The sequence below is a fragment of the Aspergillus caelatus genome (genome assembly GCF_009193585.1).
Source record: "Aspergillus caelatus strain CBS 763.97 unplaced genomic scaffold BDV27scaffold_6, whole genome shotgun sequence".
NCBI lineage: Eukaryota > Fungi > Ascomycota > Eurotiomycetes > Eurotiales > Aspergillaceae > Aspergillus > Aspergillus caelatus.
Window position 1 is genome coordinate 258,401 of NW_022475269.1, and position 19,837 is coordinate 278,237.

Consider the following 19,837-nt stretch of genomic DNA (forward strand, 5'->3'; position numbering starts at 1 on the left):
GGGAAAATGAGAGAAAAACGAAGCGCGAGTGAGGCGCGAGTGAGGCACAAGTGAGGCACAGGTGACTTGCTGCTTGCCAATGCACTCTTATCATGACACTTTCTTTTGTCGCACGACTGTGTATGCCATTTTATGATATGAGTCGTGAATATGCATTCCTCCATGCCATGCCTTTCATGCACATTTGGGTCTTTAGAACACGGAGATATGTTTCGACGGACAGGGAATCGGATATCAATGGGTGGAGTTTTGCTTCTTTTCTTTCCGGTATCGGGAGTTTAAATGGGTCGATGGTTTTTCTTATTCCCTTTCTTAATTAATCTGCACCCTTTTTCTTTCCTTTGTTACATGCCCCCTCCCGTCCCAGGGACTTTATGAAAATGCCCCCAGCATTAATGTCTCTTATTCCCTTTGTTCCTTTTTGGGCTTCCGCTCTTCTTTTCTCCATCCTCTTTTATTCTCTGTCATTGTCATCCAGGCTTAGTACACAGGAACTAGTCAATTGGATCTATCTCTTCGATTCTTTATTATTCAGAAATCCGATTACAATAACTTGGCGCAACGCGTTCCGCGTTGAAAATATCAACAACTCTAAGCACCTGCCGGCCCGATCTAGTCAATCTAGAGTGCCACTGATAAGATACTATGTATATCGATCATAATATAGGCGTACATATGAAATGGGGGCCGAGCAGAATTGGTAGTATTGGAACGGGGTAATTTAGCCAGGAATAGAAGCTATTCAATGAATTCCTATATCGCCTGCCTAGAAGAAGGCCTTCCACTAATCTATAAGCCTGGAACTAGGTTCCAACAAGATAAAGCTCGAATACATTTTAAGCAAGCTCAAACGTGATTTCAAAGTATAGTATCTTGATTCTAGACCAGCCCTCCCATTCGCCTGATTTGAATCTCTAAGACCTGCTTAAAAAGGTGTGAATTAAGCTCTTTCTAAATAGGACATTGAAAACTGGATATCGAGCACTTTAAGTAGTGTATTTAAGCAATATAGGATACCCTAAATCAGAATATTATAAATCGGCTAGTTCTATTCTAGCCGCACTTCACCCCCTTTCAACAATATGTATTGATGTTCAAGATCTCAGTATCACAAGGAGTGTGCCGTAAATAACGCTCGATTGACCAAAAAACTGTTCTCAAGACTACATTTTGCGTAAACCTACCCGTTGAGTACTGTCAGTTGCCCGTAAACATGAACTGCTAACCCATGAGTGACCTATGCAACTATCTCCGTTCTGAGCACCTGGGCACCTCAGCAGGCTGTTGGCCGTTATTACCAGATATAGATTAGCGTATCGATTTCCAACCGGCCCCGCATCGGTCTAGTCGCGCGCCTAATTTTTTTCTGCCAAGCCTACGGTCTTCATCGTCAAAAGTGAATATCTACATATTCACTTTTCGAGGGAAGGCTCCCGCACACCTTCTGTCTGAAACGCTCGCTCTCTTTTTTTCTCATAGCCTCGCATATCGAATTTTATTCCCAAGCACCCTGCCCTCACCGCGCTAATTAACGACCTATCGCTACGAAAATTTCAAGTCAATGACCTCTTGAACTATCGACCCCTCTATCTCCCCCCATTCCTCTCTCCACATAAAAGTACACACACAAGTTCTGGACACAAAGCCGGTCACCTAACATGCCCCCCAAAGCCGCTCCCCGCCGAGGCGCATCCACCGCCGCGGCAAACCGGCGAACGAATGCCTCAGAACCCAGCTCGAACTCTGCAACGCCTGCACCGGGCGACAATGCCAGCGCCGGACCTTCAGTCAGCAGACCTCCCGTTCAACGACTGCAATCTTTGAAGAAACGCACCCCGTCCGGTAGCATCGGGCCTGCCGCGAAAACGCCCGCTCCCGGCGGGCCTGGCGAGCCAGCCAAGCCTACGTTGAAGTACAAACCGCGTGCGGTCGGGCGTCGTAGTAAAGAGGAGCGAGAGGCGATTGAGAAACTCGAGGCAGAGCGGCACCGAGAGAGATTGGCGGAAGCGGCGGCCATACAGCGCGGACGGGGAAATCATGGACCTGGTGGTCGGGGCGGGTTTGGACGAGGTCGCGGAGGACAGTTTGGGGCAGCCAGTGGGCCTCTGGGATCTATGCAAGGCCGTCGGGGTCGGGGTGGTGGTCCGGGTGGGTTTGGATCGAGATTCAATGATTCCAGGGCGTCATCTATGTCGAGGCGGAGTCGGTCGGTTATTGATGTTGGAAGTGGGGCGGTTAGTCGGGATGTGTCGTCTGATGAGAGTGACAACGAGATTCGGGTGAGCATTGATCATATCAATCTGGACAGTGATGATGAGGAGACGGAGCGGGTGGTGGATAAGAAGAAGGGAAAGCTTGCGATGAAGAATGCGGATGCTTCTGGGGAGAGGGGTCTACGGCCCATTCGTGTGGAGAGACATGAGCATGAGGAACGGGTGGTTAGTGTCAACATGGAGTCTAGCTCGAGTAAATCTGCCGAGCTTCGCCAACAAGCGCAGGCTAAGGCTGCGGAGGATGATGCTCTATTTGTGCCGGATGATGATGGTTCGGCTGGTTCGGCTACGGAGACCGAGACTGGGCCCCGGGTGAAACAAGAGCCTACGGATGATGACCACGCTATGGCGGATGTCGCTCACCATGCGGATGAAGGACTGACCACCGATGATGGATTACTGCCGGAGCAAAAGGTGAAGGTCCGTCGGAAGATCTCTCGGGAGCCGCCCGCCGTCAAGGATCCCAAGAGTTTACTACGCACCAAGGAAGATATAGAAGAGTACGAGAGACATGAGCAAGACCTTGCGATGGTGAAGGATCTATTTACAAAGGAAGAAAAACCGCCCGCCGAAGAGCCGAAAGAGACACAGCCCGAACAAGTTGAGTCTTCGGCGGAGGATACTGAGACGGCGGCGGCGGACGGCGCGGAGAAGGATAAAGACAAGGAAAAGGAATCGGAAGAGGAAGAGGAAGAAGATGAATCTGCCAAGGACAAACTGTCCGGTCAACTATTCCTGATGCAATTCCCACCCATGACACCCAATCTTGTGCCAGAAAACGGCGGTGATAATTCTGCCACGGCACCTATAGAAGCTCCGGGTCAGGGTACCCCCCAGGGTACAGCTAGTAACAACGGTAATGTGCCACAGCAAACGGGAGTCAAACGCGAAGACGGGGTGGAGATTCTCGATGAAGCGGATGAATTCCAGCCCACGGAGCCTTCTAAAGTGGTCACCGCTACGGATTGGCAGCTTAAAGCTGGGCGCGTAGGCAAATTGAATGTCCATGCCTCCGGGAGAATGACGATGGACTGGGGTGGTATCAGCTTTGAACTGGATCGAGCCACCGCCGTTGATTTCCTCCAAGAAGCATTGATCGTATCGGGGGCAGCCGATCCAGCTGAAGGGGGAGTTCCGGAAGAGGAAAACAGAGTATGGGCTATGGGACAGCTTAGCGGCAAGTTCACTGTGACGCCTGATTGGGAGAAGATGCTATGAAACGGGAAGGGCAGCGGCAACATTAAACCCTAATAGACGTCGAGTCATGAAGCGTGGTTTCAGTATCCGCCCGCCATGCAGGAAGGCAGCCACCCGACACTCTACGACTGTGGCGTATTAGTTGATTGATCTCTGGATCTGCATCTGTATTCCAATGTATCTAGAAATAGCGGCCAACGAGATTCACGAGGCTGACGAATCAGGTGGCGGGACAAGACCTGACACACACGAATGCTGTACTCTCTACGTACCGTACATACCGATGTGAACCTCAGGACGAGTTGATGATGTGCATTGCGGCGATGAGGTGCACAATAAGCACCGCGGATTGACCTCGGGATATTCCTATAATTAGTACAGGGACGTGTGGACGACGAAGAAAGTGGGAGTTCATTGGTAGAGAGATGATCTGTATGTAAGTGTATGTAAGATGAATGTTATGTTATTCCGATATATCAAAACAAAGCGTAACATATTTTTTAACTGTTGGATTGAATGCACCACGTCATAGTGTGTCGTCCCCTTTTGCCTACTATTTTTTCCCCTTCTTTTTCTTTTTTTAATTTAATCATTTAAAAAAAAGTTTTTTTTCTTCATAATTATTGTTGGTTTCTTACCTTATCTCTGATTTTATGCAAGAATCCCGTTAGCTACGACCCTGGCCGGTACGACTTGCGATAAGGGTCCCGTGCTAAATTGGAGGAAAACAATCAAACAGGAAATTAAATCAACCTCGCGTGGAGCCTTCAGGCACCCTCACTGGCCACAGACGGGTCAGCCATGGTACTAACTGGGGAAAGTCCGATGGCGATTGTTACAAGGGTCGTCTTGGAGGCCCACCGCCATGGATTGGCTTCGAATCCCTGACAAGCTTCTGTGAGTGGCACGAGACATCGATCGACTCGCGCTAGTGCCAGCCCGTGCTGACGCGGCTGGTCACTGTCCAATCATATCTCCCCTAATAGACGCAGAGGCGGGTCTGAGGGTGGGGCCGTGCCTGTTAGTCGAACAGAGGAAGCCAAACACTAACAGGAAATAAACTAATTTCCAGGGCCAAACGGGGGTCGGTGGGCGTCTGGCCGGGTTTTCTTCTCCCTTCAACTTCTTCTCATTTCTCCATCTCTGCGCTGCTTGTTTTTCTTTTCCTTGTTTCCCCCTCGTCGTGTCGTCGTGGTTGCTGTTCTGTTTGCTGGGTGTTGCGTCCTTTCTCTGCATTCTGATTGTTACTATCGTTACCCTTCATCTCCTGAAACGTGTCTCGGGACTCCCCTGAAGGAGTCTCTCGCTTGACAGCCTCGTTTCCCCCTGACATCCCCTCGGTCCCCATTGCGACGCGACCCGACACCAGGCTTCCTCGAGGTTGGATCATTGCTGCCGATATACTTGCTCTAGTCACGAACTGTCGTTACCGTTCATTTCCCTTCTCCGTCCGATCAGTGGACCGTCCGAGACGATCTCTCGTAGAGTCCCGTATTGCCATCGCAAATCGCTCAGACCACATCCAACATGAAGACATCAAATATTCTTCTGTGCTTGGCGCCTGTAGTAGCACTTGCCGCTGAGGCTGACCAGGCACCTGCCGCTGTTGCGCCCAGCCCTTCGCTACCGAACATTACGCCTCCGGTCCCGTTGCCAAATATTCAAAATCCTCAAAGCGGAGAAGACGAGTCGAAGTTACAATTGGAAGCACGTCAAATGGTCCAAATCGCCAATGCTGGTGCAGCCAAGCCCCCGGCTGCCGCGACCACGGAAGAAATTCTCACAACAACCGTTATGGATCAATGGCCGGAACCCTCTAGTGGATCTATTGGGTTGGGAACACTGACCGCATCAGCGGGGGTAACGAAGTCGCTGCGCGCGCGGAGTGAAGGCACTCTTGGCCAAACACCATGGATAGGAATGGCTATCGGGCTGACATGCACAGCGCTTGCAGCTGTGATGCTGGGGTGATTGCCGCGCCATCACACCTCTGGGCTCGAGATTTTGAGCCCTTCTTTCCAAGTTCTCATAGTTGGCCTACCGGATGACCAACGACCATCGCATTTCATCCCCCATTGTGTGGGGTTTGCATAAGGAGTTTGTCTTTTCTTTTTAATCTTCTTCTACGACCTGGCAATCTTATGTGGTTGCTCATTGCTACGAGCGTATTTGCATTCATGCATCCGACAGCAGAGAGCCCTATAGTACTCTGTGGATAGTATCTGGGATCTGCTGTTCGTGTTTTATACCTTCTTCCCCTTGTGTGCTGCATTGTTCTTGGCTGCACTTGCATTCATACCCGACTGTTGTATAGACTGGGTTTGCTACGCTTTTTCTACGTGTACATGATACCTTTTTCTTTGGAATTTTTTGCTCCGGCCTTGGTATACTCGAATTTAGTCGACGATGTATCTACTATGCATGATGATTCAATCAATCAATATATATATATTATCATTATTATTATTATTACTATTGATGGATGTCTTATTGCTTCTCTTTTTCTTTATTACTCGTTCATGATGTTTTATTTTAGTGCTCACGAAAGAACTTCGGATGGCCAATAGAATCAAAGGTCCGACGTCTCACGTCTTTGTTGTTTGGGCGCCAGCAAACAACATGCGGGCAACACGAAGCCTCCCCGGGCAAACAAAGATCGACCCTGTAGTCGCATGCGACTTGGCAGGCTGACAACATGAACTTAAATGTCACCGACCCTCTCCCTGGTCTGCCATTCGATTCATTCATGGATTCCTTGGGGTATGTATTGGAATCTCGTTGGCTTCATCTTCTTGGTATAGTTACTCTCATCTAGCGCCAGACGTCTCTAAGCTCAAGAAAGTGACAAGAGCCGCGGGAGGCGAAGAAAGATGCACAATGATAACGAGAGACCGAAGAACATCCCACCCTTCACGCCAATGTCCTCGCTCGGCCACGAGTTGGGTGTTATGTTCGCCTTTCTTGCGGCCTGTTTCGTGATTATGGGTGTATATGTCCTCTTTTGGCGAGGTAAACTTCTCACATTCGATCTAATACATATTACATGGATTAATGACCTGTCCGACAGCGTTCGAACGCCGGGAGGCACAAAGAGAAAAGGCCCGCAAAGAGCGGTTTACGAGGAGAGGCGTCCACCATGGGCGCAGCGGCATCCCCGAGAAATTGCATGATAATCAGAGAGTCGAGTTACCGGCGAACAGCAGATATGAACTCCCAAATGGGTATGAGAATGGGGAGAGATCGACTAACATGAAGATGGGTTCAGCTGGTGCTCGGGTGAATCGAGCGGATGGCTGGATGGAGATGGATATTCTGGGTGCGCCGCGGAGGTGACACTTCCGTTTTGGATTAATCCACACTCTTGTGATATGTTCTTTGCTTGGCCATCTGTTCTTTTGCGTATCTCCCAGGGGGCGTTGGGCTTTTTAGGGGTTGCTGGCCTACGTTAATATACCGGTCTCCTGAGATAGCCGGATATGTGTTTGTCGCTGACCGCTAGTTTTTGATAATAATGCGAGTCAAAGGCAAGCCTTGTTGCCTTTGAGCTATTTGTCATTTCTGTGTCTATTCTATATTCAGGCTGTTGGGATACTCCAGCCTTCCACACCTGGAGCCCAGCGATGTTTACTAAGGGTTGGGTGGCTGGGATGGGTGAATCTCTCCGTATTTACTAAATGGATCGTAATGCATATGAGCCACTTTAGACATGTTGATCTGCCGTTGATTGGGTGGGTTCAGGAAAGGGAGTTCCCAATAAAAAAGCCGTTCACTATATATATCACTCGCGGTGTTTATGACATATCATGGATTGTTTTCGTTTATATGGAGGGTAACACAGCCTACGGCTAAATCAAGCATAAATTTCTTGCCATTACTGACGACGAAATTGGACACGGGTTACAACAATCAAACAAACTGATATTCTCCAAGTCCCTATTAGGGTTATGATTACCCATGTTCGGTATTCTCAAGGGAACCTCCGAATCCGCAGGAAGAAAGAGGCAGACAATCTGCACCTGACTGCATTTGTCCTGTCATATATGACAGGCACGTGCCTTGCAGCTGCATAGCGCAACAAGCGGTAAGAAGATTGGGGAAGAAAGAATCACATCACCCAAGAGACGGAGATGCTCAAGTGGGTGCTTCTACTCAGGTCAAACCCGAATTAGACTAATACCGGGTTGGTTCTCTCCACCGCCTCGAGACTAAATCGTGAGCTTGAGAACCGAATTTGGCGGTGACTTGACAGCAGCCAGCAACTTCAATCGTCATGGGAGGACTAAGTTGGGGAGAGGAGAGTATAGTGAAAGGTGTAGAGATTATACCATGAGTATAGTAGCACTGTTATTTGTTAGTTCTGGTTTCTTACTACTACTTTTTTATTTTTATTTTTATTTTTTTTTTATTGCATGAAAGAGTCCCTCCAGGAGTGCCAGGGCGGGGCACGCAAATCACTTGTGTTTTTTTTCCCGTTTGGTTGCCAACACAGTCAAACACACCCCACCTGCTGGTCTCTCTTCGGCGCGGCTCTACCTTAACTAATAATCAACTTCAACGCATTCTTTCCCCTCTTTCTTCATCCCACACAACGAATAACCACTTCTAAATTCTTCATCTACTCTGACAACCTTTCGCGGTTCACCTTCCTACTCACTTCACCCACTTCCCTTTTCCGACCGTTCTCCGTCATTTCTCCCGTTCATCAGTCACTATGGGTGCGCACTCTGCTGTTTGGCAAGGTATGATTGAAGTGACCCGTCCCTTTCCGCTGACTAGTACTTGCTCGAAGCTTTCCCGAGCCAGCATTTTCATGGAATGATGTAGCTAATAGTTCTGTCTCTCTGTTCTCAGGATATGTCGATTCCAGGTACCGTACACCCCCTAAGACTTTCCCCTATTACCCCACTTCCGCTATCCGAAGCTCTCCCCGACAGCTTCCACCGCTCAACTAGCCGGTCATGAAATCTGACCACAACCATGCAGCTTGATGGGATCCGGCCAATTTGACAAGGCAGCCATTCTGAGCCACGACCTTTCTGGCACCGAGGCTTACTCTCCCGGCTTCACGGTATGCGACTACCGAATTCCATGACACTGGATCCGCCGACTCCGTGTCCCGCTGGATTTCAATATTCAACCACTGACGACGGCCACAGATCAGCGCCGAAGAGCTCCAGGGCCTAGTTGCCGCCTACAAGGATAGTGGGGCGACGATGACAAATGGTTTCAAGGTCGGCGGAGAGAAGTTCCTCGCTATTAGGGCCGACGACCGCAGTCTATACGGAAAGAAGGTACAATGCCCACTTGCACACTAGAGACTTGACCGGAGTCTCCATATCGAAAGCATGCTAATTTCCGATTAGGGCAAGGAGGGTATTATCGTTGTGAAGGCCAAGTCCTGCGTCATGATCGCCCACCACCCTGAGTCTATCCAGACCACCAACGCCGCAACCGTTGTCGAGAACCTCGTTGACTACATCAACAAGTACTAGACGGCGGTGTGGGAACGAAATGAATGTGTCTTCTTAACTTGTGAAAAAGGACTGTGTCTGCTTTGAATCGATTTACTGGCGGGTCCTCTTCATTTCTACTATAACTCTACCCCTTTTATTCCTTTTATATTCGCCGTTCGATATTGAGCATCGCTCGTAGATATGTCACATGTGCCATAGGTTCTGATCTAGTACGCAAGAAAAGGTTTTCAATTTCCTGTCGTCTCATGGTTAGTTGTTGATAAGCAACAGTATAGCGGTTTGTGAGATATTGTCTGCAGAACAGGGTTTCTCGTTATCATGTTCTGTACTAGTATGATGAACATGGGTGCCTATTCGCCCAAGATACACTCTTGCATAATGTACACGCCTGAGCTAGATCTGGAGAGCAGTGAACTCTGGCGAACCAGAGAAGAGGAAGACGTAGTATATCAGGATTACCGCGACTCGATCTAGATATTGTGTAGTAATGATTCAATTGGAACTGCTTACGGGCAGTATGACACAGACTTATCTCGAGAATAGACTTGATTCTTGCTGCTACAGGACACAAAAGTCACATGTTGAGATTTATACATCGTTGACATAGTCTTAAAAAAAAGAAAGAAAAAAAAAAAAAACGGATAAGTGGAATGGGCTCGTTGATTGTTATAGTGAGATAGCTAGAAATTACTTACTTCTTTTGTATGAGATTGGTATGCTTTTCTCTATTGGGTAGGGGAGAAAGTACTCAGTTTGCTGGGGTTATATTATGATGTAAATTGCAATGCTAGGATTGTAATTATTATTTTTCTATTCAGACATGTTTGATCATGAATAAGATGGTACATGCTGTTACGCTGCCCACCTACTCTGTAGTGAATCAACAACCATCAGCAGCGATAACAAGTTTGGTAGTTGCTGGCCCATCGTTCTTTCCTTGCACCCCGAGCCAACAGAACAAACCATTTCATCACAGACTCAAAATTGAAAATGCGCGGTCTCAGAACTGAGCCTTGCCTCCCTTGCATTCCCGGTTTGGTCAATGCCCAGGATAACATTGCTTTCGGCCCTGCGTTCAAGGCTCTCTCTCTCAGTCCAACCAAGTTATGGATCCGCGAAGCGACTGCTACGGCTGGTGTTGCCTGAAGTACCCAGCCTTTGGGAAGATCGCCTTGCACTCTGGCCAGGGATGGGGACCAGTGTGGTAATTGATCAGATCCATTCACAATAATCGAGACTGGATAGGCTATGCAGAACGACCAGCATGCTTCCTTAATGATCAGTAAGCGGACATGATAGGCGTAGCATAGATGCTCCCGTCCGCTCCAAATGTAAATCCAGCACGAGAGATCTCTACCATGCTATGGTGTAACATAATCCAGGATCTCGCTGTCACTTTTTTTGGACCCTGCAGCGTAAGTGCTCAGACTAAAGAACAAGTTGCTGTACTGCAGCTCGAGCCATACATACTAGTAATCCATTCCTCTACAGAAACTGCGGCGCTAGCTCCACCCCCATGAGAAGAAAAATAGATATATAAAAATAACCAATCCCCTTCTTATACAGGTAATTCAGCATTACTCCTTCCCCCTGCCAAAACTTCCAACCCCTTCTGCAAATACGGCCCCACAACCGGAATATTGCCTGCAAACTGCCCAATTGTGATCAGAAAATCACCAAACAGGATAAACAGCCCGTATAGTTCGATTAGGAAGCCCGTGAGCGGCCAGCGGAGGAGGATGAGTAGGATGCCAGCGGCAAACGCGGCCGTGCCTTTCAGTTTCTGGCGTCGACTGAAGAAGGCTAGGGTTTTTTGGACGCCGATTATGAGCGTTAGGCCAATTAGGAAGAGGATCTTTTTATTTTGTTTTTGTTAGCTTCTTTCTTTCTTTCTTTTTTCGGAAATTGAATTTGGGGTGGGATTCGTGGATTGGGTTGGGTCATTCGGGGAGACATACGTTTCCCATTGCGAGGCTATTTGTGATGTATTGTTAGCTTTTTATGGATTCTTTTTGGGGATATTGATGGGGTAGAGTGGCATACAGCGAGCGATCAAAGAAGAGAAGGACGCCACCGAAGAGGAAGAGAGCTCCTATATTATTGGACTTCTGTCAAATGGTGCACCCTTTTCTTTGTTGTTGACGGAGTCTATAGAATCGCGCGTCATTGCTAATGAGTATATGATGCTTGTTACATACCTCCTGAGCAGAAGATCACCCCGATTTCTGTATATCATGTTAGATTGTGGACGGTGTTTTTGTGCGCGTGACCTGTGCTTGCTTACTTTGGTTATCCGAGAGCCACATTGTGGGCATTTTGGACTGTTGATTCGGCGTATGAGGGTTATGGTTAAGCGTAAAAGCGTGCGATTTACTAGATAGCGTAGGGAAAGGTATTCATGCGCTTATGGGGACGCAATTGTTTGGTGATGTTGTGTGCAAGGTACGGAGTAGAGGTCAGGTTCCGGATGGGTCGAAAAGTTAAGTGCGCGATAAGATATTGTATTGGTCCGTTTGGAGTGGGTTTTGGGTCGCGGGCTGGACCACGCGGATATTTCTTTTGGGAGGATTTGTAGAATTAAAACCGGGTTCAGTCGTATTAAAGGGTCATTATTCGTTAATAGAGGTGAGAAAGTAACTATGGATATGTATTGTTTTTTAGATTGAGAATGGCGATTTAATTGAATTGCTTTTCCTTTTCTGCCACGTCTCCCCTTTTGTCTTAGGCCGGGGCTAGGCGGTTTGGGGAGGCGGTGTACGTGCTAGCTCAGAGTGCGTTTTAACCGCACATTTTTTGTCTTGATTGTGTTACCTTCTTGATTGTTGTTGATATTTGGAGATGTGATGGCCATTGGATAGCCTATGTTTGTTCGATATGCCCAATGCTTTAATTATCTGTTGAGCCATTATAATGGTACTGCTTGAAACAGTATTGTTGGCTTTTACGCTGTGCAGTTCTGGTACTGTCCAGATGTCATTTAATGAATGATGGCAACAACAGATTTGAATCGGACTGGAACTGGTCTATATTTGTATAATCACATCTAGATCCCCTGGATCTCTTCGATATTACCTTGCCAGCCTTCTGGCTCCCTCATACGCCGCGGCGACAGCATCCCCGGATGCTGTAACTGATGCTCTTGCTCGTGGAGCGTCGGTATTAGTCGAGTGCAACTAGCACAAGGCGAAGAATGACTCTAATATAAAGGTCACGATTAAGCCGGAGCGCTTTCTTTGAACCTGTCTCGAGAGGGGCACGGTGGGTGGAAAGGGCTTGACTGTGATGGCCGGACATTCTACATAGTAGACCAATTCATAGCATAGTATCTGCAATGCATTAGCCTTCTTCATACCCAAACTCAATAATTCAGCCATCGTAGCTCACCTCGCTTGCGAGACAAGTTCACTTAAAACATCACTTCCTATACGCAAACCTAACACCCATTACTTGAGCACCACATGCGCCGCCCTCAACTCAAGGTAACTTTCAGGCACACCCTGCGCCAGAGACCGGACCACCCCAAAGACCTCCTTATCATGATACCTCAGCCGGGTCTTGGGATCCGTATACGGAGCCGGCAACCCCGTGATATCGCAATACCTCGTTTGCTGCGACGGGTGCAGCGACGGCGCCGACTCGATATTCGTATAGGTCACCGCCGGCCCTGACGAGTACATTGCCCGCGCATTCTTCTCCAGGACAAGCGTGGAGAGGTTCTGTGCTGCTTGCGCGATGTTCGTGCGCTGGCCCCCGTCTGCGGGCGTCTGGCTGCCGTCTGTGCTGGTAGAGGTGGTAGCTACCAGAGGCGTCGTTGCGCCGGAGTTTGCTTGCGTGGCCATCTGGGAGGCTTCTTTGCGGGTACTCTCGGAGATTAGTTGCTTGACGTTCTTGTTGCGCCGCTGGGAGGGCTTCCAATGAGGGTTGCGGAAGGGGCGCGGGACCTGTGCGATGTCGAGTTGGTTGAGGAGTTGTTGGTGACTTTCGTTTTCAGCGGGAGTGAGAGGTGCCATTGTGGTTGAATTTTCTGTTCTTTCTTAGTTGGTTGATTTTGGTGGCAGGAGGTTAGATGTCGAGTTGCTGGTCGGTGCGGAAAGGTGAGATCGTGAAGCTTGGGAGATGGTCCGGCGTGGAAGGTCTTGACAAGGAGTGGTCTATATTGGCGAATCAGGACACAACAACTTCTATAACAGAGAAGCTGGATGTGCTGTCAGGATAATATGGCGACACAGTACAGTTATATTATATTATAATATTATTTGAGTATGAAAAATAAAAGACTGATATAAAGCTTCAGATTTGGCTCAATTTACTCTTAGAACTCTAAGCCACGTGATGCACCGCATTGGGCAGTATTGATGGGCGAGCACAAACAATCACCAGACCAGCACTCTATTCATAACACTACCTATTGAATACCAGGAATAATGGTGGGTTTATCGATAATAGACTTATAGAGATAGGTACAGTACTGATGCGAACTCTGTAGGAGAGCCCACACGAGCACCAGCAAGCGGTGATTCTCTCACGAATCATCAACAATGTTGTATGTTACTTGTGGCCATCGTAAATATACTAGTATCGATACTGATAGCTGGACAGGAAAAGCTAAATGAGGCCGTCATGGTCATGAACAAGAGCCTCCAGGTATGTCAATCTCATTTATGGCCCTGATGTTTTGCTAAGAAATACATTGCAGGAAGTCAATATTCAGAACATGAATGTGGAGCTTGTGGCGCAAATGTTCAAGAACTACCAGTCTAATGTGCTGTTTCATTTGGAAGGTACTTGTTCCTTTTCGCTATCTTATGAACTTGGACTGATCGGATTAGCTACCGAGAATTTGAAAGAGCCGTCGCAAGGCGAGTGATTGTTCAATGCGTTCTTAGTACACATGATGGGATATGAGATCAATCATGATAAAGACATGAGATACCACAAGGAGTAAATGTTGGGAAGGAAGGCTACTGGGATTGATTTTAGTGTAAGCTTTATTTAAGACAATACATTCAAAGAAGGTTTTTTTTTTTTTTTTTCTTCTTCTTCTCTTTATACAATTTGGATGGACGGAGTAGACCTGCAGAAACATAGAGAGAATGATGTCTTGGCACCATACAAAGACCGACAGTGGCTCTTCCGTCCACTGCGCCGCCGCCGTTCAAACCGGGGATTTTAAACTTCACATTCTTCCATCCTGGGGCAGTGTCGCCAATAGTCTCTAAATCGACTTTGACACCCCAATCAAGTGCAGACCACCTCGCTTTCGAAGCTTCTCCATTAATCTGCCCGCGACGCCCTGCAATGCGGTGAACCGTATCCCCGGAAGCTCTAACGTTGCTCCTGGTTGATCCCACTTCCACATCGCCATGACCATCACGTCAGTACAAGCGGTTCTTCCTGGCCGCTTCGCAATCAACTCGACTGAGAAGAGTGCCGCGAAACCACCTCCGAAGGTCTATAATGCTCAAGAGCCTCCTTTCAAAGGCTACCATGCCCCACAACCAGATGGCTATCAACGGAGCAGGTCAAAGCCCGACACAAGCGCTATCGTAATTGACAATGGTGCGTTGACCTGTACTTCTAGTCCCCGACCTATTTATGCATGCTGATATCTTTGTTCCCTTGACAGGCTCAAATTTGGTCAAAGCCGGATGGTCATTCGACAAGAACCCCCGTTTTATCCTTCCCCCGGTGATGAGTCGGTACCGCGACCGGAAGCTCAATAAAGCGTGTCAGTTTATCGGATATGATGCCTACGTCGATGCCACTACGCGCGGCCAGCTGCGCTATGCGTTTGACCCTGGTAGCAGCGTTGTCGGTAACTGGGATGTGATGGAAGGGGTACTAGATTATCTATTCCTTAAATTGGGAGTTGATGGCGCCAATGGTGGCATCGACAGACCTATAGTCATGACAGAACCGATTGCGAACCTCAATTACCCCAGAAAGAGTGAGTCGGGTCCCTCCATTTATCCCGCCATGATGTCGTCCCCGCTGACACCTTTCTAGTGATGAACGAAATCTTATTCGAGTGCTACTCTGCGCCTTCAGTCGCTTATGGAATCGACTCCCTATTTTCTTACCGGTACAATCGTGGAACCGACGGCTTGATTATCTCTTCGTCCCATACATCAACGCACGTCATCCCTGTCCTAAATAATAAGGCTCTACTTTCGAACTGTTCGCGGCTCAACTGGGGTGGAATGCATGCGTCGGAATACCTACTGAAGCTGATGAGACTGAAATACCCGACCTTCCCTGCCAGAATGACCGAAAGCCAGATGGAAGACCTGGTTCATAAGCATTGCTACGTGTCGAAGGACTACGATCAGGAACTGGGTAAATATTTGGATTGGACGGGCCTTGAAGATAGGGATCTTGTTGTTCAATATCCATTTACGGAACATGTTGTGCCAGAGAAATCAGAGGAAGAACTGGCCCGGATCGCAGAGCGCAAGAAAGAGAGCGGACGTCGACTGCAGGAACAAGCAGCCAAGATGCGGCTGGAAAAGCTCATGAAGAAAGAGCAGGAGCTCGATTACTATAAGGATCTCCAAAACGGTCTACAGTCGGAGACTAAGAAGGAGGCGAGGCGCATCTTGGAGGCTGAGGATCTGAAAGACGAAGCACACCTCGAACGGATTATCCGGGATTTAGAACGCTCTATCAAGCGATCCAGGAATAGGGACCTCGGAGTGGAAGAGAGCGAAGAGCCCACAGAGGAAATGTCGTTTCCCTTGCTGGATGTACCGGACGAGGAACTGGACGAGGCTGGTTTGAAGGAGAAGCGCCATCAGCGACTTATGAAATCCAATGTCGAGGCCCGGCAGCGCGCGAAGGCAGAGAAGGAACGGGAGAAGGCTCGGCGGGAAGAGGAGGAACGCCTTGACCGGGAAAAGCGCGAGAACGACTTTGAGGGCTGGCTCTCTGAACGCAGGGCTAACCGACAGGTGAGGACGCACGACGGAGAATTCTACAATACTGTTGCTAACTATTCAATAGAACATCTTGCAAAGGATCAAAGAACGTGACAGGTTAAAGGCAGACCTTGGTAACCGCAAATCGTTGGCGAGTCAGATGCGCATGAAGACCCTTGCCAACCTCGCTGCGGATGGCCCCAAGAAGCGAAGACGCGGCGGCGATGACGACGACTTCGGTGCTAACGACGAAGACTGGGGTGTCTACCGTACCGTGGCCACCGGGGAGCAGAGTGACGAAGAAGAGGAAGAGGACCTCGGCGGAATGCTCGATGTTGTCGAAAAGGAGCTTCTCGAACACGATCCTGAATTCACGGAGAACCACACCCTTGCTGCACAGTCCGACTGGACCAAGAGCCTTGTCCATGTATTCCTGCGGGGACCTTGGCCATTCGACCCGGAAAGTCAGCGGGAGGCTCATCAGTTGCACCTGAATGTCGAGCGGATCCGAGTGCCCGAGGTTGTGTTCAAGCCGTCCATCGCAGGTATTGACCAGGCCGGCTTGGTCGAGATCGCCGCGGACATTGTCAACCAACGATTCATGAACCCGGAGGATCAGTCTCGGTTATTGCGCGATGTATTCATGACCGGTGGCAATACGCTCTTCCAAAACTTCGACGAGCGCTTCCGCAACGAATTCCGGGCCTTCCTGCCCCTTGACGCCGAGCTCAACGTGCGTCGTGCCAAAGATCCCGTTCTCGATGCCTGGAAAGGAGCTGCGCAGTGGGCTTCTGGTGCCGACCTAGCCAAATCATCTATCACGCGACAGGAGTACCTCGAGAAGGGCAGCGAATACCTCAAGGTACGTTCTACACCGATCTACTAATACTACCTCGAGTGCATCACATTGGCTAACTAAGTTCCAGGAACATGATCTGGGGAACGTCACCACGTGGTAAGCACGTCAACAAGATAGGAGATATGATAACCTAGTCTTACAATCACGTTGTCATGCTTTACCGTAAACGTGCCTCCACGAGTGATGTATGTCAGAGAACTGACCTAGTTGATTGGCGTTCGGTGCAAGAACAGCACCATCATCTGACAGCAAGTGCGTTGCACCATTGGCCAAGGAGCTCGTATAGCGGCCCTTGGAATCCATGGTGCAAGGCACAAAAGAAGGAAATTGGTTCCGTGAAGAAAATCCAGGAGTCTGGCGCAAGGAAAACAAATAACATGTACAGATATGAAATTAATCGGAAGCGGTTGTCTTGTGATAATTCAATTCATTTCAATGCCACTTCTATTCACCTTCGTTTCATTTCCACATAAGCAGAACTGCTGTTCCATGGGTGCTGTCCATACCGCTATCCATCCCATTCATTCAAGGTCTGGTATACTGAAAATGTACAAGAGGTCCCTTTACATACGGATAATCCCCGGATGAAATTACCTTCATATCCCTACGAACCGAACCCCACAAGGGATATGGGAATTTGGGGTTATAATAGACATGTCATATCCCTCTTGTTTAAGAGAGACATCATCCCTCCGTCTATCATGGTCCCCTTACGTCTACTCCCTTGATATAGTAATGAAACAAAGAGTAAGGACTACATGGTAGGTCAAACAGTTGGTAGATTTAATCTTGGATTGAATTTAGTCGATGTATTTTGTCTTGATTTGTTTTGATGAACTTTCGTTTATCGGGTAATTTAGTCGGGGGAATATGTTTTGCGATGTAAGGAGGACGAGGTTATTTTGTGGTGGTGGTTATACAGTACGGAGTATAATTTGAGGGGAAAATAAAAATGAAATGAAGATAGGAAAAAGGAAAAAAGGGGGGGGAAAGGGGAAAAAAAGAAGAAAAAGAAATGGAAAAAAAGACAGAAAAGAAGATAAGGGATCAACACTGAACTGACTGAACGTACATGGTACAGCCTCAGGCAGCGATGCTTCACATCACCTAGTAGTACGATTGGACCAGCACAAAGATTAATATTAGTGATACTTAAACAATGGAAGAAAAAAGAAAAGTGAATGGCCACATGAAAGAAAGACGTCATAGAAGGCAATCCGACAACTCAACAATCCCATACATGCATCAAGAGAAAAGTCTAGAGCAGCGACCGGGACAATAAGAGCGGGATTCTTAGTCACGATGATAATTAGTTAACTAGTGCAGTGGATTTGATAAACAAGTGGATTAACCCGGCACGAAAAAGAATACCCTTCAGCCTTGTGGGTCTGAGCCCGAATGGCAGAGGTCTTCTGCTTTTTCTCTATCGCCTCGGAGAAAGTTGCTCGAGCAAGGATGTGGGGGGGGGTGCCGACCGTTCCGACTTGGGCTGTACACATGATTTGCTTTCGAAGGGATAGAGGAGAGTATACTTCGTAGTAAGTAGTACTACTTTGTTATGACTAAAAACTGAGCATGGGTAGACTTTGCTAGTGACATTGGCGCATCGACCAGTGCCGATCTTCAGGAGCCGTTTAGCGCTCGAAGCTTCAATAGCTTCCTGTCTGGTAAACCGGTTGTTGGGTGGGTTTCCCATGACGCATTGGGCGTGTGGCGTGGTTACGGTCTTAGAATCCGATTTGATTGCGACCTTTTTGTTCGATAGCACGGAGGGATTAAGACATCGGGATCTGGACGGCCAGTGGCTAGACCAGACCACGACCAGGGCCAAGTCAGATGTCCTGGTTTTTGGTTTACCTTGGCAAGACGACGATCCTTGTGAAGTACTCCGGCAATCCCTTGGAACTGCGAAGATTTTCTTGGTTGGGCCGTGAAGTTCGTAGAAAATTCGGCTATGGGGGTGACCTGATCATGTACTAAGTACATATTGGTCAGTTAGGGCTGAGGGTGGGTAGTTACTAGCTAGACCACCTCATGAGGTGGAAGCCGAAGGGAAAAGGAAAGATTCCATCCCATTCTTGAGGATGGAGTACAGTGCCGTACACAATTCCACTCTATAATCCACCGCTATTATCATATGTTGCGCGGGGTGCATTGGTTGTGTAATGCATGACTCTTCTTTCTGATTATCGTAGTCCTTCCATATCGGGGCCACCAAATAGACATTTCTGCATGAGGATCATCAGAACCCGTGCGCTTGTACATACATAGAACATAGTAGTCGCACCGTGCACATCTCGGAGTAAATATCCAGAGCGTTCGCAGATCGGCCATAATTCGGACTCAACCTTTGGACCTGAAATTTGAGGTTTAGTCATAGCAAACAAAAGTCAAGTTAGTTGGTTATTTGATGGAATGGAAGAGAAAAGAAACCGAACAGCCGAAATCGACACATCGAGACCGAGGATCACGGGAGGGTCAGCTGCCTTGACTTGCTCTTTATGCTAAACCCGGACGGGATTAGTGGGTAACCTGACAAGATGAAAGTCTACAACAACCTCAAGCTTTGAGCCCTTTTGGATTTCTCGCTTAAGTCTAATCCATTTGACTTTCCTTGTCTGATCTGACTTTTTACCTCATGTATTATCTAATATGGACGTGTTCATTTGACTCAACATGTGCATTCCGCGGGATGCCGACTGGCTCAGTCCACCCGCAAACGAGACCATTCCCTTTGAAGTTATACTATGAAAAATGGAACTGCCAAAAAGTCATGCAACGATTCCCCCCTCCCGAGCCATGGACTGATGCGCGGCACCCCCCTTGCTCTGGTTTTCTGCGTTCTGCAGATCCTTGTCCACTGGGGCCCATGTATCCGACTCCCTAATCTCCACCCCCTCCGGCGATGCTGATGATCCTCCCTACGTACACAGTATGTGATACCAGGATGCAGATGGGCGGCGTCGAGAGATACCGCCCAGACAAGGATCAACTGCGAGTCCTACGTTGTTGTTGGCCAAAGCTGTCAGTATCGCTGAATCAACAAGGTCTCTGATTGGCGAACATGATCTGTGGATCAACCGTGGTCTGGTTCTTTAGTCCATTCCGTGATAACCACTC

At 48.3% G+C, this 19,837-nt stretch overlaps 9 protein-coding genes across 9 annotated transcripts; 7 read left to right on the forward strand and 2 right to left on the reverse strand.

Annotated features, from left to right (window-relative positions):
• Positions 1–269: 269 nt before the first annotated feature.
• Positions 270–747, forward strand: BDV27DRAFT_97800 (uncharacterized protein). Its single transcript, XM_032078114.1, has one exon. The coding sequence runs from the start codon at positions 375–377 to the stop codon at positions 660–662; it is 288 nt and encodes a 95-aa protein (XP_031933178.1). The 5' UTR covers positions 270–374; the 3' UTR covers positions 663–747.
• A 676-nt stretch (positions 748–1,423) lies between these two features.
• On the forward strand, positions 1,424–3,898 carry BDV27DRAFT_120022 (putative DNA-directed RNA polymerase III RPC4). Its single transcript, XM_032064999.1, has one exon. The coding sequence runs from the start codon at positions 1,659–1,661 to the stop codon at positions 3,489–3,491; it is 1,833 nt and encodes a 610-aa protein (XP_031933179.1). The 5' UTR covers positions 1,424–1,658; the 3' UTR covers positions 3,492–3,898.
• Positions 3,899–4,598: 700 nt separating this feature from the next.
• Positions 4,599–5,949, forward strand: BDV27DRAFT_120023 (uncharacterized protein). The gene has a single exon (XM_032065000.1). It carries the CDS (start codon positions 4,998–5,000, stop codon positions 5,439–5,441), a length of 444 nt encoding a protein of 147 aa, XP_031933180.1. The 5' UTR covers positions 4,599–4,997; the 3' UTR covers positions 5,442–5,949.
• A 96-nt stretch (positions 5,950–6,045) lies between these two features.
• On the forward strand, positions 6,046–6,958 carry BDV27DRAFT_120024 (uncharacterized protein). Its single transcript, XM_032065001.1, has 2 exons — positions 6,046–6,479; positions 6,538–6,958. The coding sequence occupies exons 1-2, from the start codon at positions 6,341–6,343 to the stop codon at positions 6,801–6,803; spliced, it is 405 nt and encodes a 134-aa protein (XP_031933181.1). The 5' UTR covers positions 6,046–6,340; the 3' UTR covers positions 6,804–6,958.
• A 902-nt stretch (positions 6,959–7,860) lies between these two features.
• pfy1 (profilin) lies at positions 7,861–9,328 on the forward strand. The gene is made up of 5 exons (XM_032065002.1): positions 7,861–8,209; positions 8,322–8,337; positions 8,454–8,538; positions 8,627–8,761; positions 8,834–9,328. The coding sequence occupies exons 1-5, from the start codon at positions 8,182–8,184 to the stop codon at positions 8,960–8,962; spliced, it is 393 nt and encodes a 130-aa protein (XP_031933182.1). The 5' UTR covers positions 7,861–8,181; the 3' UTR covers positions 8,963–9,328.
• A 1,106-nt stretch (positions 9,329–10,434) lies between these two features.
• On the reverse strand, positions 10,435–11,612 carry BDV27DRAFT_120028 (Got1 family protein). The gene is made up of 5 exons (XM_032065003.1): positions 11,229–11,612; positions 11,143–11,169; positions 10,988–11,036; positions 10,903–10,918; positions 10,435–10,799 (listed from the first exon to the last, which is right to left on the reverse strand). The coding sequence occupies exons 1-5, from the start codon at positions 11,257–11,259 to the stop codon at positions 10,503–10,505; spliced, it is 420 nt and encodes a 139-aa protein (XP_031933183.1). The 5' UTR covers positions 11,260–11,612; the 3' UTR covers positions 10,435–10,502.
• Positions 11,613–11,775: 163 nt separating this feature from the next.
• Positions 11,776–13,176, reverse strand: BDV27DRAFT_120030 (uncharacterized protein). The gene is made up of 2 exons (XM_032065004.1): positions 12,329–13,176; positions 11,776–12,270 (listed from the first exon to the last, which is right to left on the reverse strand). Exon 1 carries the CDS (start codon positions 12,952–12,954, stop codon positions 12,388–12,390), a length of 567 nt encoding a protein of 188 aa, XP_031933184.1. The 5' UTR covers positions 12,955–13,176; the 3' UTR covers positions 11,776–12,270; positions 12,329–12,387.
• A 159-nt stretch (positions 13,177–13,335) lies between these two features.
• Positions 13,336–13,960, forward strand: BDV27DRAFT_97853 (DASH complex subunit DAD4). Its single transcript, XM_032078115.1, has 5 exons — positions 13,336–13,371; positions 13,431–13,487; positions 13,544–13,588; positions 13,641–13,725; positions 13,774–13,960. Exons 1-5 carry the CDS (start codon positions 13,369–13,371, stop codon positions 13,809–13,811), a joined length of 228 nt encoding a protein of 75 aa, XP_031933185.1. The 5' UTR covers positions 13,336–13,368; the 3' UTR covers positions 13,812–13,960.
• Positions 13,961–14,119: 159 nt separating this feature from the next.
• Positions 14,120–17,166, forward strand: BDV27DRAFT_120033 (actin-related protein ARP5). Its single transcript, XM_032065005.1, has 5 exons — positions 14,120–14,503; positions 14,571–14,891; positions 14,951–15,891; positions 15,944–16,720; positions 16,785–17,166. The coding sequence occupies exons 1-5, from the start codon at positions 14,308–14,310 to the stop codon at positions 16,815–16,817; spliced, it is 2,268 nt and encodes a 755-aa protein (XP_031933186.1). The 5' UTR covers positions 14,120–14,307; the 3' UTR covers positions 16,818–17,166.
• The last annotated feature ends 2,671 nt before the right edge of the window (positions 17,167–19,837 follow it).

Bases quoted from the DNA above. Each gene is read 5' to 3' on its own strand.
- BDV27DRAFT_97800 (XM_032078114.1), top strand. From the start codon at position 375: ATGAAAATGCCCCCAGCATTAATGTCTCTTATTCCCTTTGTTCCTTTT.
- BDV27DRAFT_120022 (XM_032064999.1), top strand. From the start codon at position 1,659: ATGCCCCCCAAAGCCGCTCCCCGCCGAGGCGCATCCACCGCCGCGGCA.
- BDV27DRAFT_120023 (XM_032065000.1), top strand. From the start codon at position 4,998: ATGAAGACATCAAATATTCTTCTGTGCTTGGCGCCTGTAGTAGCACTT.
- BDV27DRAFT_120024 (XM_032065001.1), top strand. From the start codon at position 6,341: ATGCACAATGATAACGAGAGACCGAAGAACATCCCACCCTTCACGCCA. The intron at 6,480-6,537 runs GTAAACTTCTCA...CCTGTCCGACAG, and splicing joins ATATGTCCTCTTTTGGCGAG to CGTTCGAACGCCGGGAGGCA.
- pfy1 (XM_032065002.1), top strand. From the start codon at position 8,182: ATGGGTGCGCACTCTGCTGTTTGGCAAG. The intron at 8,539-8,626 runs GTATGCGACTAC...CGACGGCCACAG, and splicing joins CTTACTCTCCCGGCTTCACG to ATCAGCGCCGAAGAGCTCCA. The intron at 8,762-8,833 runs GTACAATGCCCA...ATTTCCGATTAG, and splicing joins GCAGTCTATACGGAAAGAAG to GGCAAGGAGGGTATTATCGT.
- BDV27DRAFT_120028 (XM_032065003.1), bottom strand. From the start codon at position 11,259: ATGCCCACAATGTGGCTCTCGGATAACCAAA. The intron at 11,170-11,228 runs GTAAGCAAGCAC...CATGATATACAG, and splicing joins GTGGCTCTCGGATAACCAAA to AAATCGGGGTGATCTTCTGC. The intron at 11,037-11,142 runs GTATGTAACAAG...CCAATAATATAG, and splicing joins GGTGATCTTCTGCTCAGGAG to GAGCTCTCTTCCTCTTCGGT.
- BDV27DRAFT_120030 (XM_032065004.1), bottom strand. From the start codon at position 12,954: ATGGCACCTCTCACTCCCGCTGAAAACGAAAGTCACCAACAACTCCTC.
- BDV27DRAFT_97853 (XM_032078115.1), top strand. The intron at 13,589-13,640 runs GTATGTCAATCT...AATACATTGCAG, and splicing joins TCATGAACAAGAGCCTCCAG to GAAGTCAATATTCAGAACAT. The intron at 13,726-13,773 runs GTACTTGTTCCT...TGATCGGATTAG, and splicing joins TGTGCTGTTTCATTTGGAAG to CTACCGAGAATTTGAAAGAG.
- BDV27DRAFT_120033 (XM_032065005.1), top strand. From the start codon at position 14,308: ATGACCATCACGTCAGTACAAGCGGTTCTTCCTGGCCGCTTCGCAATC. The intron at 14,504-14,570 runs GTGCGTTGACCT...TTCCCTTGACAG, and splicing joins CGCTATCGTAATTGACAATG to GCTCAAATTTGGTCAAAGCC. The intron at 14,892-14,950 runs GTGAGTCGGGTC...ACACCTTTCTAG, and splicing joins CCTCAATTACCCCAGAAAGA to TGATGAACGAAATCTTATTC.